The 15717-nt window shown below is 42.0% G+C and overlaps 1 protein-coding gene across 1 annotated transcript in view; it reads left to right on the forward strand.

Moving 5' to 3' along the window:
* EXOC2 (exocyst complex component 2) overlaps positions 1-15717 on the forward strand; it is a 200645-nt gene that overhangs the window by 139721 nt on the left and 45207 nt on the right. Inside the window, exons 20-21 of the mRNA XM_040431963.1 lie at positions 3132-3198; positions 8754-8870. Of these exons, the coding sequence (XP_040287897.1) occupies positions 3132-3198; positions 8754-8870 (184 nt within the window). The remainder of the gene's footprint in view (positions 1-3131; positions 3199-8753; positions 8871-15717) is intronic.

The raw sequence follows: 15717 nt of genomic DNA on the forward strand, positions 1-15717 counted from the left end.
GCTGTGATTGGACAGCGCTGCTGTCAGGGAGAAGGAGAGACACTGGCGTCTCCTCCTCCTTCCTCTGAATGCTGAAAATACCGGGGGCCACAGAGGACGAACGGAGCGGCGCCCAGGAATAATAGTAAGTGCACTTAGATCCCTGGGCGCCGCTCTATGCAGCCTGCTGATAAGTTCTTATTCTTTGGACCCACGAAAGGTCCTCTTTCATACAATTGTCTGCAGCGGTATAACAGACCCGTCACCCGGCCTCAATAACAGGGCATTCGATCTGTGGCATCTGAGGGGTTAATGGCCGCGGATCGCATGCCCTGTTATTGAGGCCGAGTGCCGGGTCTGTGATACCGCTGCCTATACTTATGTTTTACATTCATTGGTGGCGCAGTGGCGACAGCTCCTCCCCTCCTCCTCCCTGCTATATCACCATTGGTGGTAGTGGCGGCCGCGTCACAGTGGAGAGGGAGGGACTCCTTCCTTCTCCACTGTGCAGTGTCCTACTGAACTTAGGCTGCGCAGGAGCGCGACGGTACAGTCGCAAATGGCGACAAGACTAAAAAGTCTTGTCGCCATCTGCAAATTTTAAGGCGCATTGGCGACCGTTTTGGTCGCCATCTGGAGCCCTGGCACTGCTGCTACTCTCCCTAGGAGTGGCCGTCCTGTAAAGATGACTGCAAGAGCACAGCGCAGACTGCTCAATGAGGTGAAGAAGAATCCTAAAGTGTCAGCTAAAGACTTACAAAAGTCTCTGGCATAGGCTAACATCCCTGTTAGCGAATCTACGATACGTAAAACACTAAACAAGAATGGATTTCATGGGAGGATACCACAGAGGAAGCCACTGCTGTCCAAAAAATACCATTGCTGCACGTTTACAGTTTGCCAAAGAGCACCTGGATGTTCCACAGCAGTACTGGCAAAATATTCTGTGGACAGATGAAACTAAAGTTGAGTTGTTTTGAAGAAACACACAACACAATGTGTGGAGAAAAAGAGGCACAGCACACCAACATCAAAACCTCATCCCAACTGTGAAGTATGGTGGTGGGTGCATCATGGTTTGGGGCTGCTTTGCTGCGTCAGGGCCTGGACGGATTGCTATCATTGAAGGAAAAATGTATCAAGACATTTTGCAGGAGAACTTAAGGCCATCTGTCCACCAGCTGAAGCTCAACAGAAGATGGGTGTTGCAACAGGACAACGACCCAAAGCATAGAAGTAAATCAACAACAGAATGGCTTAAACAGAAGAAAATACGCCTTCTGGAGTGGCCCAGTCAGAGTCCTGACCTCAACCCGATTGAGATGCTGTGGCATGACCTCAAGAAAGCGATTCACACCAGACATCCCAAGAATATTGCTGAACTGAAACAGTTCTGTAAAGAGGAATGGTCAAGAATTACTCCTGACCGTTGTCCACGTCTGATCTGCAACTACAGGAAACATTTGGTTGAAGTTATTGCTGCCAAAGGAGGTTCCACCAGTTATTAAATCCAAGGGTTCACATACTTTTTCCACCTGCACTGTGAATGTTTACATGGTGTATTCAATAAAAACATGGTAACATTTTATTCTTTGTGTGTAATTAGTTTAAGCAGACTGTGATTGTCTATTGTTCTGACTTAGATGAAGATCAGATCACATTTTATGACCAATTTGTGCAGAAATCCATATAATTCCAAAGGGTTCACATACTTTTTCTTGCAACTATATATATATATATATATATATATATATATATATATATATATATATATATATATAAATAAATAATCCATTTAGTGGATGCCGTTATAGGCTACAAGTGACAGATGCCACTGTATGGCATCCGCCATGAGCCTCCATTAAATGGATACATTTGGGGAGCTTATCAGTGGAGGTCCTACCCTTCCTTTGGCTTTGAGCCCCCATTTCCAAAGGGATGCCAACATTGCCACCACCAAGTTGTCTTGATTCCCACAGCCAGCATCCCCCACCGGCCATGACACCAGCTACCACAGTGGGGGCAGTGAGGTAGAAAGTCTGGCTGCAACACAGGTAAGCAGTGGGATGGGGATCAGTGTGGAGGATCATGTGAGGGCCATGTGCTAGCCTCGGTGGATGTCTGATGTCTGGGTTCTGTACAGCACAGTCTTTGGGAGAGTTAAAAGTGGAAGAAGGGGCTGTGTAGGTGACATATCCCACGGTATGCCTTTACAGTGAGATATGTTGCAGCCTTCCATCGGACATATACGTCGTGAGTGGTATACCTATGATGGAAGGTTCGAAACTTGATGTGAACCAGAACCTAATACTATATGCACAATGAAGTAACACATAGCTTGATGTAATAAGAACAATAACAACAAATTAAATTCATATTGGGTATATAGCAATCCATGAATAAACATGCAAATTGATACACAGTTCTTATGTGACTACCCACCTGCACCTCGCTGTCCAGCACTTCCAAGTGCGTTTCAACATGTAATATAGCATAAATAACAACAAAGCATCAAGTCAAATGGTTACTTGCTGTTACCGTACCATGCTTCATTAGAATGCCATGCTCACATTAGCGCTAGTCTCTGTTTCATCCCTTCTCTGTTGCCTTCTGATATCTAGAACAGTGTAGTCTGAAGTGCTATTTTTGCCATTAAAAAGTACATAAACCTGACAATTTTAATGAATGTGCACCCTCTATCACAAACAGGAAAAAAAAAGCAATACAAATGAAAAGTTAAAAAAAAAATCTGACTTCGGGCCCTATTTTTTCTAGAGATAGAGAATATTAGGTTAAAGTTTTTCTCCTAGTCTTACTTTTCTTCATTACTTCATAGTCATTTCGCAGCAGATTGTTTATTTTTCCTGCATACAAGGTAAAATAGACAGTTTTAATGCATTCAGCATATTTTAGTGATTAACAATCTCCACCGGCCTACAGGGTTAACCCATAAACAAGTAGCAAAGTGCATTTCTTTTAAATAGTTTGGCTGTAAATTTTACATTCTTGGAAAACGGAATTAAGGTTATGAGATACTCATGACACCGCAGTGATGACTTTTCAAGACATGTATGTGCTTAGTGTTCAACTGTAAGAAAAGTCAGTTTTGTTGCTTTTCTTGTATTTCTTACAATTTCTTCTTTATTTCTCAGTGTTTCGGCTGATATTTCATCTCCTGACTTATTCGGAAGTCTTAATGAAGAGCCCACAATATCCTCTGTAAGATTTTGATCATTTGCTGCTTTTTATTGGCTCAGAGATTTAGATGTCTTTGTTATATAACATATGCTATATGTTCTTTAAATACACAGGGTCTAGATCAACTCTAGTACAGGAATCCGAACATTATTGAAGCTTTTCTCCATTTTTCTTTGAAGCGAAAGTCCACTTAATGTTCAGATCCATTGAGTGGCGTACATTATTTTCATTCTCTTTCCTTCTTTTCTAGGATAGTTGGTCCATCCAGAGAACTATGTTTTAGTCTGAGTGGTTACTTGGTCATCTGCACACTTTGCATTGTGGATATATTAGTATTGACTTCCCTCCAAAACGAACTAAAAAGCATGGTCTGCTCACCACCGACGATCCCATCAAGGAACCCAGACGGTGGGCCTAGGGAGGAGAATCCTGAATCGGAAACAGGCACATCTTTGAAAATCCAAGAAGTAGAGATATCTCCAGCTCTTTATAAAACTTTAGTCTTTTTTTTTATTTTCACTCTTTTAAAAGCATCTTCACATTTGGCAGTAAATGAAGCTTACACGTTTTGAACACTGTGGTGAAAGCTCTCTTAAACCCACAGAGAACCCTAGGGAATTTGGATAGTATATGAGTTATGGGTCTGGAGCGAGTCAGTAAACCTCTTAGGGGAGGAAATTGGGAGTATACCGATGTAGCAGGGTTAACAGTCACACTTGGTGAGTTATCACATCTAGTTAAAGCATTATGACTGCGACTGTTAACTCTGCTGCATCTGTAAATTCCATGCTAGGCAAACCTTTGGGATCTTGACTCTAGATACTAGGTTTCCATCCGGCATGAACCAAAGATCAGAATTGATGTATTGTTACTAATATGTTTATTATAGATGAAACAGTATGTTGTTCACAGCGTATATTACATCTGTATTGACTGATTGTTGTGTACTGGCAGCTTTTAGTGCAGATTAGGGTTAACCCACTGCATGCTAGGCAAACCTTTGGGATCTTGACTCTAGATACTAGGTTTCCATCCGGCATGAACCAAAGATCAGAATTGATGTATTGTTACTAATATGTTTATTATAGATGAAACAGTATGTTGTTCACAGCGTATATTACATCTGTATTGACTGATTGTTGTGTACTGGCAGCTTTTAGTGCAGATTAGGGTTAACCCACTGTAATTGTATTTAACAAGATTTGTGACTGTCTCTCTGAGTTTAAGAGCGCTTTCACCGCAGTGCGATGAATGCTATGATGAAGAAAAAGTCATACTCTGTCGAAACGCATAAGCTTCTTTTACTGTCAGCTCTGAAGATTTTTTTAAGTAACTATGAAGACTGAAGTTTGATGAAGAGCTGGAGATATCTCGATTTGGATTTTCACAGATGTGCCTGTGTCCAATTCGGGATTCTTCCCACAGTCCATTCTTTTTAGTTAGTGGTTGAGTGAAGTCAGTATTACCAATATATCCACTCTGCAAAGTGTGCAGATGACCAAGTAACCACTCAGAAGTATAGTTCTCTACATGGACCAACTACCCTAGATGGATCTGAACATTAAAAAAGTTAAAAATGTAAAATCGCACATAATCTAGAAGATGATGATGTGTTATTATGTGGTACTGGAGATACCTCTACTTTTTGGATTACTGACTCCAAGCTGCTGTTGATGCTTGGTAATTGAGCTTAGTAATATGTTGCAGTAGTACTAGTTAGATGCAGAGGCTGTAGCCGTGCCATGACTTGCAGGTACACAGTTGGCATCCCGCTCTTAAAAGGAACTTGTCATCAACTTTTTGCTGCCCATACTAACTGCAGAATAAAGTAGACACAGGTAAGTTGATCTCAGCAGTCTGTCATTTATAAGTTAAAAGTAAGTTGTTGCCGAGAACCGATATCACAATCATTGCAGACTAGGCCTGGAAAAGAGTCCCGGCCACCTGAGAAGAGTCACAGTTATTCATGAATTCCTGCTCTCCTGCCCACCTGCTGATGACTGACAGTCTTCTACCTAGTTTTCCCCCTTTCTCTCTAGGACAGAACTGCCAATCATCAGCAGATGGGTGAGATCGCAGGAGATTATGAATAACCATGACTCTTCTCAAGTAGATTTGACTCTTTTCAAGGCCTGTGCTGCAATGATTATGATCCTGGTTCTCAGCAACCACTTACTATTAGCTCATGAGTGACACACATCTGACATCAGCATTTCTGTCACTATTTTATACTGCCCTCAGTGAGGTTAGCATATAGTTGATGACAGGTTCCCTTTAAGGATGAAATATTTAGAATCCCAAGCTAATTGATTAGAGAGAGGGAAGAGGATGCATCTCTCACCCTGCAATGTGATTGCAGGCCTAACAATGGCCTTCACACCTGCCATTTACAGTATGGATGCCAGCTAGGCCCTGAAGACATGGCAGAATAGGCAGCCCCCTGCACAGAAATATTACAATATATAGACAATCAGAGGATCACAGGATAAACCCCAAATAAGATTTAGTATAAAAAAGTGTTTTGATAAAAAAAAAAAAATAATGCTGAAAATAGAAGTTGCCTTAAAGACCTTTAATTTTAATAAAGTATTTTAAAAAACTAAATACATAATTGGTATCACCATGTCTGTAATGACCTGTACAATAAAATTATCTATCAATCCATACGTGAACATTAGAGAAAAAAAAAAAAAGAAAAGCTGTTTTTTGTCATTCCACCTCCCAAAATAGGCCATAAAAAGTGAACAATATGCCATATGTACTTCAAAGTGGCAAATGCAAATATTGAAAAATAAGTTTTTACCTGGAAGTTAAAATATAAAGTCTCATGCACATGAAAGTATTTTGGGCCCACATCCGATCCACATTTTTTGCCGGTCGGATGCAGACCCATTCACTTCACTGTTTTACGGACAAGGATAGGACAATTCTGTAGAGGGCAGGACGTTCCATTCCGCAAAATGCAGAACACACATGGGGTTTTGTGGATCTGTCAAAAAATCTAGGCTAGTATATATTTGGTAAAATAAATAGTGTTGCTGTAATTGTAGGTTCCCTGTCAACGTTTCATTGACACGTTTTCATTAACTGGGACCCTGGGTGATCTGAGGTCAGCTAGTATTAGTAGGTTTCAGCAGTATACAAAGTGTAGCTGCTATGCTACCCCAGTTGGTGATTGGATAATACTGCACTTTCCTTCTCTGCCCACTTTCCCATTCAACTAGCGGTCCCTATAACACTAGATCCTATGCATTTCTAAATATACTTTATCATCAAGGGTCAGTTAAATAATTCAATATTGAAGACGCCCCTTTCTCTGATACTAACGAAGAGTCTCAGCTCTTACTGCTGTGATAATTAAATAGACTAGACTTGGGATTAAATATACTAGACCAGTGATGGCGAACCTTTTGGAGACTGAGTGCCCAAACTGCAACCCAAAACTCACTTATTTATCGCAAAGTGCCAACACAGCAATTTAACCTGAATACTGAAAAATACCGGCCCAAGTTAAGCTGTGGGTGTGTGGCTTAACACAGGCCCCAGTAAAAATGAATGCCTCCGTTGGTGCCCCCTAGTATTAAAAATGCCCCATTAGTGGCCCCCACTAGTAATAAGGTCCCCATTAGTGGTCGCCAGTATTAATAAGGCAGTCATTAGTGGCCCCCAGTATTAATAATGCCCCATTAGTGGCCCCCCGTATGAGCGCTTCCATTGTGGATTGCTCATTAGTACAGCCTTTGCCCCCTTCTTCTGCTTGTGTTAAAAAAATATATATATACAGTACAGACCAAAAGTTTGGACACACCTTCTCATTCAAAGAGTTTTCTTTATTTTCATGACTATGAAGGCATCACAACTATGAATTAACACATGTGGAATTATATACATAACAAACAAGTCTGAAACAACTGAAAATATGTCATATTCTAGGTTCTTTAAAGTAGCCACCTTTTTGCTTTGATTACTGCTTTGCACACTCTTGGCATTCTCTTGATGAGCTTCAAGAGGTAGTCCCCTGAAATGGTCTTCCAACAGTCTTGAAGGAGTTCCCAGAGATGCTTAGCACTTGTTGGCCCTTTTGCCTTCACTCTGCGGTCCAGCTCACCCCAAACCATCTCGATTGGGTTCAGGTTCGGTGACTGTGGAGGCCAGGTCATCTGGCGCAGCAACCCATCACTCTCCTTCATGGTCAAATAGCCCTTACTTTCAAAGTTTTCCCAATTTTTCGGCTGACTAACTGACCTTAATTTCTTAAAGTAATGATGGCCACTCGTTTTTCTTTACTTAGCTGCTTTTTTCTTGCCATAATACAAATTCTAACAGTTTATTCAATAGGACTATCAGCTGTGTATCCACCTGACTTCTCCTCAACGCAACTGATGGTCCCAACCCCATTTATAAGGCAAGAAATCCCACTTATTAAACCTGACAGGGCACACCTGGGAAGTGAAAACCATTTCAGGGGACTACCTCTTGAAGCTCAACAAGAGAATGCCAAGAGTGTGCAAAGCAGTAATCAAAGCAAAAGGTGGCTACTTTGAAGAACCTAGAATATGACATATATTCAGTTGTTTCACACTTGTTTGTTATGTATATAATTCCACATGTGTTAATTCATAGTTTTGATGCCTTCAGTGTGAATCTACAATTTTCATAGTCATGAAAATAAAGAAAACTCTTTGAATGAGAAGGTGTGTCCAAACTTTTGGTCTGTACTGTATATATAAATAAAACTCACTTCATACATTGTATTAGGCCTGGGGAACACTCACTGCTCACTGCATGCACAGGACAAGACCTGCACTCCAGCATGATGATGTTTCGCAGGTCCTACTGCTTCTAGTCAATGCTGCAAAACATCATCACGCTTGAGCGCAGGTCCTGTCCTGCGCATCCAGTGAGCAGCGAGTGTTCCCTGCGGTGCGATCAGATGGATGGGGTGAGTTTTATTTATTGTATTTGTAACACAAGCAGAAGAGCGGGGGGGGGGGGGGGGGGCAAAGGCTGTACTAATGAGTGCTGCCCAATGGAAGCACTCATTAGTAATATTGCACAGGTGGCAATTCTAGGCCCACACAACACCACGTGCCCTCTTTGGCACACGCGTCATAGGTTTGCCACCACTGGACTAGACTCTTTCCCCTCAAGAACCAGTCTCATAGCTTTTCCCAGTGGTCCCAGCCCATGTCACTGATGACGTGGTTGGATTTCTCTGACGCACATTATTGTCTGTGTGGGGTAGGTGGCTTATCAGGTGACAGACGCCCGCTGTGCTTATCCTTGCTTGGCATCAAGATGATCATAGATGAGATATCATTATATTCGCAGTTGGTCACAAAAAGTGCAAGAATAGATATTAGGATTGATTTCGATATTATTCTCAACTTGCTAGTTCCCCCACTGCTGCCCTTCTGATGGTGCCTGGGTCCTCGCTGCACTCCACTTCCTGCTGACAGGAAATGGCTGTGAATGCTGCTATAATGTTTATAGATCATAATAAAGTGGTTTTTATATGACTCATTTGAATGTTCTCTTAACTTGAAATTATTTCCTATTCCTTATTTCTGTTTCAGGAGAAAAAGCTTTTAATTGTTCTGAGCAACTGCAACTATCTGGAACGACATACCTTAATAAACATCGCCGACCATTTTGAGAAACATGGCTTTCAGGGAATAGAGAACATAACAAAGGTAATACTTTAATTCTTGTCCTTTTTCAAAATACCGTGTCACCATACGGGAGATGGCACTCCATGTGAGCCTCTGCTTCCTGTTCATTATGTTTATTGGGGAAAAAAACCCTACTTCTATGATTGTCGGGGTTCCAAATTGATGTGGATATACGAGCGCTCGGAGAGCTGACACAGACGCACAGCTGAATCAGGTTCTCTCTCCTTTATTCCACACAAGCATACATTTTTATAACACTACAGATAAGCATCTAACAAAATAGGCCCACCTTCCAAGGGGTGAAAATCGAAAATAGAGATTTGATTAGCTATTCATATAAGGCAATACTTCCACACTATACTAACAAAGTTTTTAATGGTTAAAAAAAAACAACTTCTGCAGCATCTTATCTCAAGGTTAGTATTCGTAGCAGCGCATCCCGAAACTCAGGAAGAACATAACTCTCTTGTATGTCAAACTCAATGTAAATGTAATATATGAAGGTGTGTAAAGCCATATACCACAAGCGTATAGATCAGGGGTACTCAAGTACTTTTTGTAAAAGTCCACATACCTGAGTCTGCTGTAGGATGAAGATCTGAGCTGCAAAACAAAAATATATATAATTAGGGACAACACCATATATAATTAGGGACAACACCATAATTAGGGACAACACGTCTTTTAGCGTTGCCTTATTATTATTATTTTTTTACAATAATCTACACCTCAGCCCACCTAATCTCCTTTCTGCCGACCAAACAGTAAGAATGTCCTTTCAGTGCTCCCTAACAAAATGATGCCCCTCAGACAGTATGATATCCCTTTAGTGCTCCACAGAGTATGATACCCCTAAGTGCACACTCACAGCAGGGTGATCCCACACATTATGATGCTCCTTAGTGCCCCTGACACATTGCGATGCCTCCTTAGTTCCTCCCCAAAGAGTATGAATACCCTAAGTGCCCCCTCACAGTAGTGATGCCCTCTTTGTGTCTCATTCACAGTAATAATCCCCATTGTGCCCCATTCACAGTAATAATCCCCATTGTGCCCCTTCATAGTAATAATTCCCATTGTGCCTCTTTCACAGTAATAATGCCCCTTAATAGTAGTAATGCCCATTGTACCCCTTTCAAAGTAATAATGCCCATTGTGCCCCCTTAATAGTAATAATTCCCATTGTGCCCCCTTAATAGTAGTAATGCCCATTGTGCCAATTTCACAGTAATAATGCCCATTGTGACCCGTTCACAGTAATTATGCTCTGTGCGCCCCGTCCATAGTAGAAATCCCCATTGTTCCCCCTCCAAAGTAGAAAAGCCCATTGTGCCCCCTCTTTAAAAAAAAAAACACAGTAACTACTCACCTTGTCCCGTTCCTGAAGCTCACAGTCCTCTCTCCCCTGCAGACACAGATGGCTCTGCAGCACTGTGTGGGCAGAGCTTATGCTGATTTCTGGGCTGCAGGCTCCGCCCACACAGGCCAGCAGCGCGATCTGTGCCTGCAGGCTGAATGGTGGAGCAGGGAGAAATCTTCCTGCTTCACCATTCAGAGCGCTGCCAGCCTGAAGGAGGTGAGGAGCGCGGGAAGCTGAGCGGTGAGTGACAGGACGCAGCTCCCTGCACTCCAGTAATGAGCGCTTCCATCTGTATTTATAAAAGTCCTCATTGCTTCTGGACTCTGGCACTCCCTGAGAGCGGCACCCAAGGCGGACCGCCCCCCACTTAGCACGCCACTAGAGGGGTCCAGACAGCTGGCAACCGTGGTCCGCCAGTTGAGTACCCCTGGTATAGATTAACAAGAGCTTGTTTTCTCAAAAGCACAGAAACAAACCTTATTTGACCGTCATCTTTAAATGTATTAAATATTCACTGTACGAGGCATATACACTGCCTGTCCAAAAAAAAAAGTCACCACCCAAAAAAAAAGGTCACACCCTGTAATATTTCGTGGGACCGCCTTTAGCTTTGATTATGGCACGCATTCGCTGTGGCATTGTTTCAATAAGCTTCTGCAATGTCACAAGATTTATTTCCATCCAGTGTTGCATTCATTTTTCACCAAGATCTTGCATTGATGATGGTAGAGTCTGACTGCTGCGCAAAGCCTTATCCAGCACATCCCAAAGATTCTCAATGGGGTTAAGATCTGGACTCTGTGGTGGCCAATCCATGTGTGAAAATGATGTCTCATGCTCCCTGAACCACTCTTTCACAATTTGAGCCCAATGAATCCTGGCATTGCCATCTTGGAATATACCCGTGCAGGGAAGAAAAAATCCATTGATAGAATAACCTGGTCATTCAGTATGTTCAGGTAGTCAGCTGACCTCATTCTTGGAGCACATACTGTTGCTGAACCTAGACCTGACCAACTGCAGCAACCCCAGATCATAGCACTGCCCCCACAGGCTTGTACAGTAGGCACTAAGCATGATGGTGCATCACTTCTTCTGCCTCTCTTCTTACCCTGATACGCCCATCACTCTGGAACAGGGTAAATCTGGACTCATCAGACCACATGACCTTCTTCCATTGCTCCAAAGTCCAATTTTTATACTCCCTAGCAAATTGAAGCCTTTTTTCTAGTTTGCCTCACTGATTAGTGTTTTTCTTACAGCTACACAGCTGTTCAGTCCAATCCCTTGAGTTCCCTTCGCATTGTGCATGTGGAAATGCTCTTACTTTCACTATTAAACATAGTCCTGAGTTCTACTGTTGTTTTTCTTCGATTTGATTTCACCAAACGCCGATCACGATCATTCAGGATTTTTTTCCTGCCACATTTCTTCCTCGAATACGATGGGTCCCCACTATCCTTCCAGTTTTTTAAAATGCGTTGGACAGTTCTTAACCCAATTTTAGTCGTTTCTGCAATCTCTTTAGATGTTTTCTCTGCTTGATGCATGCCAATGATTTGACCCTTCTCAAACAGACTAACATCTTTTCCACGACCACGAGATGTGTCTTTCGACATGGTTGTTTAACCCCTTAAGGACACATGACGTATCGGTACGGCAGGTTTCCCGAGTCCTTAACCGCCTCACGTCCGCCCATAGGATATAAACGTCCTATGGGTGGACGTCTATTTCTGACAGCACGTTTTAAAACGTCCTGTCAGAAATAGCAGCTGCACGCTAATCGTGCAGCTGCTGATCGGGTTGCCCGCTGTCAGTGACAGCAGGGCAACCCTAAGACAAGGCAGGGACAGTGCCCAGGTGTCCCTGCCTTCACGATCGCTGCAGACACAGCGCTCACCGAGCGCTGTGTCTGCAGAGTAGGAAGCGCTGTGCGCTTCCTGTTCCGGCCCGGCGGTCATGTGACCGCCGTGACCGGAGAGTGCAGGAGCTGTGTGAGGTCTCTCAGAGACCTCGATCAGCCCTGCTGTGAGGCTGTACAGCGCAGGATTGCTGCTGTACAGCCTCTATAGGGGTGCATTTGTCCTGTAACTGGGGCTACTATGTCAGCCCCAGTTACAGGAGAAATCAACTGTGTAAAAAAAAAAAAAAAGTGAAGTAAATGTCCACCAGAGGTCTTGTATGACCTTATGGGGGACGAAAAGTGTAAAATAAAATAAAAATAAAATAAAGGGTTGAAAAAATAAAATAAAAAAAAGTTTCACATGTAAAAAAAAAAAAAAATCCCAAGTAAGGAATAAAAAAAAAAATTAAAAATAGAAAAAATAAAATAAAATAGACATATTTAGTATTGCCGCGTCCGTAAAAACCAGCAAAAAATAAATAAAAAAAACGGTGTCAAAACAAGCAATTTTTGTCACCTTGCATCACAAAAGGTGCAACACCAAGTGATCAAAAACGCGTATGTCCACAAAATGGTACCAATAAAACCGTCACCTCATCCCGCAAAAAATGAGCCCCTACATAAGAAAATCTCTCAAAAAATAAAAAAACTATAGCTCTTAGAACATGGAGACACTAAAAAATCATTTTTTTGGTTTCAAAAATGCTATTATTGTGTTAAAGTGAAACAAATAAAAAAAAGTATACATATTAGGTATTGCCGCGTCCGTAAAAACCAGCTCTATAAAAATATCACATGACCTAACCCCTCGGGTGAACACCGTAAAAAAAAAAAAAAACTGTGTCAAAACAAGCAATTTTTGTCACCTTGCATCACAAAAGGTGCAACACCAAGTGATCAAAAACGCGTATGTCCCACAAAATGGCACCAATAAAACCGTCACCTCATCGCGCAAAAAATGAGCCCCTACATAAGAAAATCTCTCAAAAAATAAAAAAACTATAGCTCTCAGAACATGGACACATTAAAACATAATTTTTTGGTTTCAAAAATGCTATTATTGTGTAAAACTTTAATAAATGAGAAAAAGTATACATATTAGGTATCGCCACGTCCGTAACAATCTGCTCTATAAAAATGTCACTTGACTGAACCCCTCAGGTAAACGCTGTAAAAATAAATAAATAGAAACTGTGCTAAAACAACCAATTTTTTGGTCACCTTGCCCCATAAAGTGTTATAATGAATGATCAAAAAATCATATGTACCCAAAAATAGTACTAATAAAACTGGCACCTTATCCCCTAGTTTCCAAAATGGGGTCACTTCTTGGGAGTTTCTACTGTAAGGGTGCATCAGGGGGCTTCAAATGGGACATGGCATCTAAAAACCATGTGGAGTTCCTTTCCTTCTGCGCCCTGCCGTGTGCCCATACAGCAGTTTACGACCACATGTGGGGTGTTTCTGTAAACCGCAGAATCTGGGTAATAAATATTGAGTTTTGTTTGGCTGTTAACCATCGATGTGTTAAAGAAAAAAATTTATTAAAATGGAAAATCTGCCAAAAAAGTGAAATTTAAAAATTTGATCTCCATTTTCCTTTAATTCTTGTGGAACGCCTAAAGGGTTAACAAAGTTTGTAAAATCGGTTTTGAATACCTTGAGGGGTGTAGTTTCTACAATGGGGTCATTTATGGGGGTATCCACTATGTAGGCCCCACAAAGTGACTTCAGACCTGAACTGGTCCTTATAAAGTGGGTTTTGGCAATTTTCTTAAAAATTTTAAGAATTGCTTCTAAACTTCTAAGCCTTCTAACGTCCTAAAAAAATAAAATGACATTTCCAAAATGATGCCAACATAAAGTAGACATATGGGGAATGTTAAATAATAAATATTTTATGAGGTATCACTTTCTGTTTTAAAAGCAGAGAAATTGAAATTTAGAAAATTGCGAATTTTTCTAATTTTTGGGTAAATTTGGGATTTTTTCATAAATAAAGGTGAAATATTTTGACTCAAATTTATGACTATCATGAAGTACAATGTGTCACGAGAAAACAATCTCTGAATGACTTGGATAAATAAAGGCGTTCCAAAGTTATTACCACATAAAGTGAGATATGTCAGTTTTGCAAAATTTGGCCTGGTCAGGAAGGGGGCAAAGGGCCCAGATGGGAAGTGGTTAAGGACACATGACGTACCGGTACGTCATGTGTTGTTCCGATCACTGCCGCCCGGCCGGCTGTGATCGGAACAAGGTGCCTGCTCAAATCATTGAGCAGGCACCTCGGCTAAATGCGCGGGGAGGGGGGTCCCGTGACCCCCCCATGTCCGCGATCGCAACAAACCGCAGGTCAATTCAGACCTTCGGTTTGTTGCGATTTCTGCAGTTTCTGATCCCCGCGGTCCCTGACCGCGGCGATCAGAAACTTTAGTGTGGCGAAAATATATATTTATCACCCCCCCTGCACCTCTGAACGATTTTAGCCCGGTGGGAGGTGCAGGGGGGGGTGGGGGCGGTGCGGGAGGCGGGCGGTGCGGCAGGCGGGATCGCGATCCCTGCCCGCCTCCCATTGAATAATCGTTGGTGTACAGTGGGTATACCAGGGTGCCAGCACATTGCTGGCACCCTGGTATAAACGGCTGACATCGGTGATGCGATGTCAGCCGTTTAACCCTTTCCATACGGACCGCTGTATGGAAAAGGTTAATAGCTCAGGGAGCTCCCTCCCTCTCCGATCGGGGGGCTGCTGTGCCTTTGCAGCCCCCCGATGGGAGAGGGAGAGAGCTCCCAGACAGCCCCCCGCCAGCCCCGTCCTCACCCTTCCCCGTCTGCGAAGTTGTGGCAGACGGGGAAGGTTCCCATGGCAACAGGACGCCGTCTCAGGCGTCCTGCTGTCCATGGTGCTGAACAGATCTGTGCTGAAGGCATAGATCTGTTCAGTGTAAGTAAAATACAGTGCAGTACCCTATATAGAGTACAGTACTGTATTATACAGACATCAGACCCACTGGATCTTCAAGAACCAAGTGGGTCTGGGTAAAAAAAAAAGTGAAAAAAAAGTAAAAATCAAAAAACACATTTATCACTGATTAAAAATGAAAAAAATAAAATTCCCTACACATGTTTGGTATCGCCGCGTCCGTAACGACCTGATCTATAAAACGGTCATGTTACTTTACCCGAACAGTGAACGCCTAAAAAATAAAAAACTATGATGAAATTGAAATTTTGCCCACCTTACTTCCAAAAAAAGGTAATAAAAGTGATCAAAAAAGTCGCATGTACGCCAAAATTGTAACAATCAAACCGTCATCTCATCCCGCAAAAAATGAGACCCTACTTAAGATAATCGCCCTAAAACTGAAAAAACTATGGCTCTTAGACTATGGAAACACTAAAACTGCATTTTTTTTTTGTGTTAAAAAATGAAATCATTGTGTAAAACTTACATAAATTTAAAAAAAGTATACATATTAGGTATCGCCGCGTCCGTATCGACCGACTCTATAAGAATATCACATAACCTAACCCCTCAGATGACCACCGTAAAAAAATAAAAATAAAAACGGTGTAAAAAAAGCCATTTTTTGTCATCTTAC

Source organism: Bufo bufo, chromosome 5, assembly GCF_905171765.1.
Source record: "Bufo bufo chromosome 5, aBufBuf1.1, whole genome shotgun sequence".
NCBI classification, from domain to species: domain Eukaryota; kingdom Metazoa; phylum Chordata; class Amphibia; order Anura; family Bufonidae; genus Bufo; species Bufo bufo.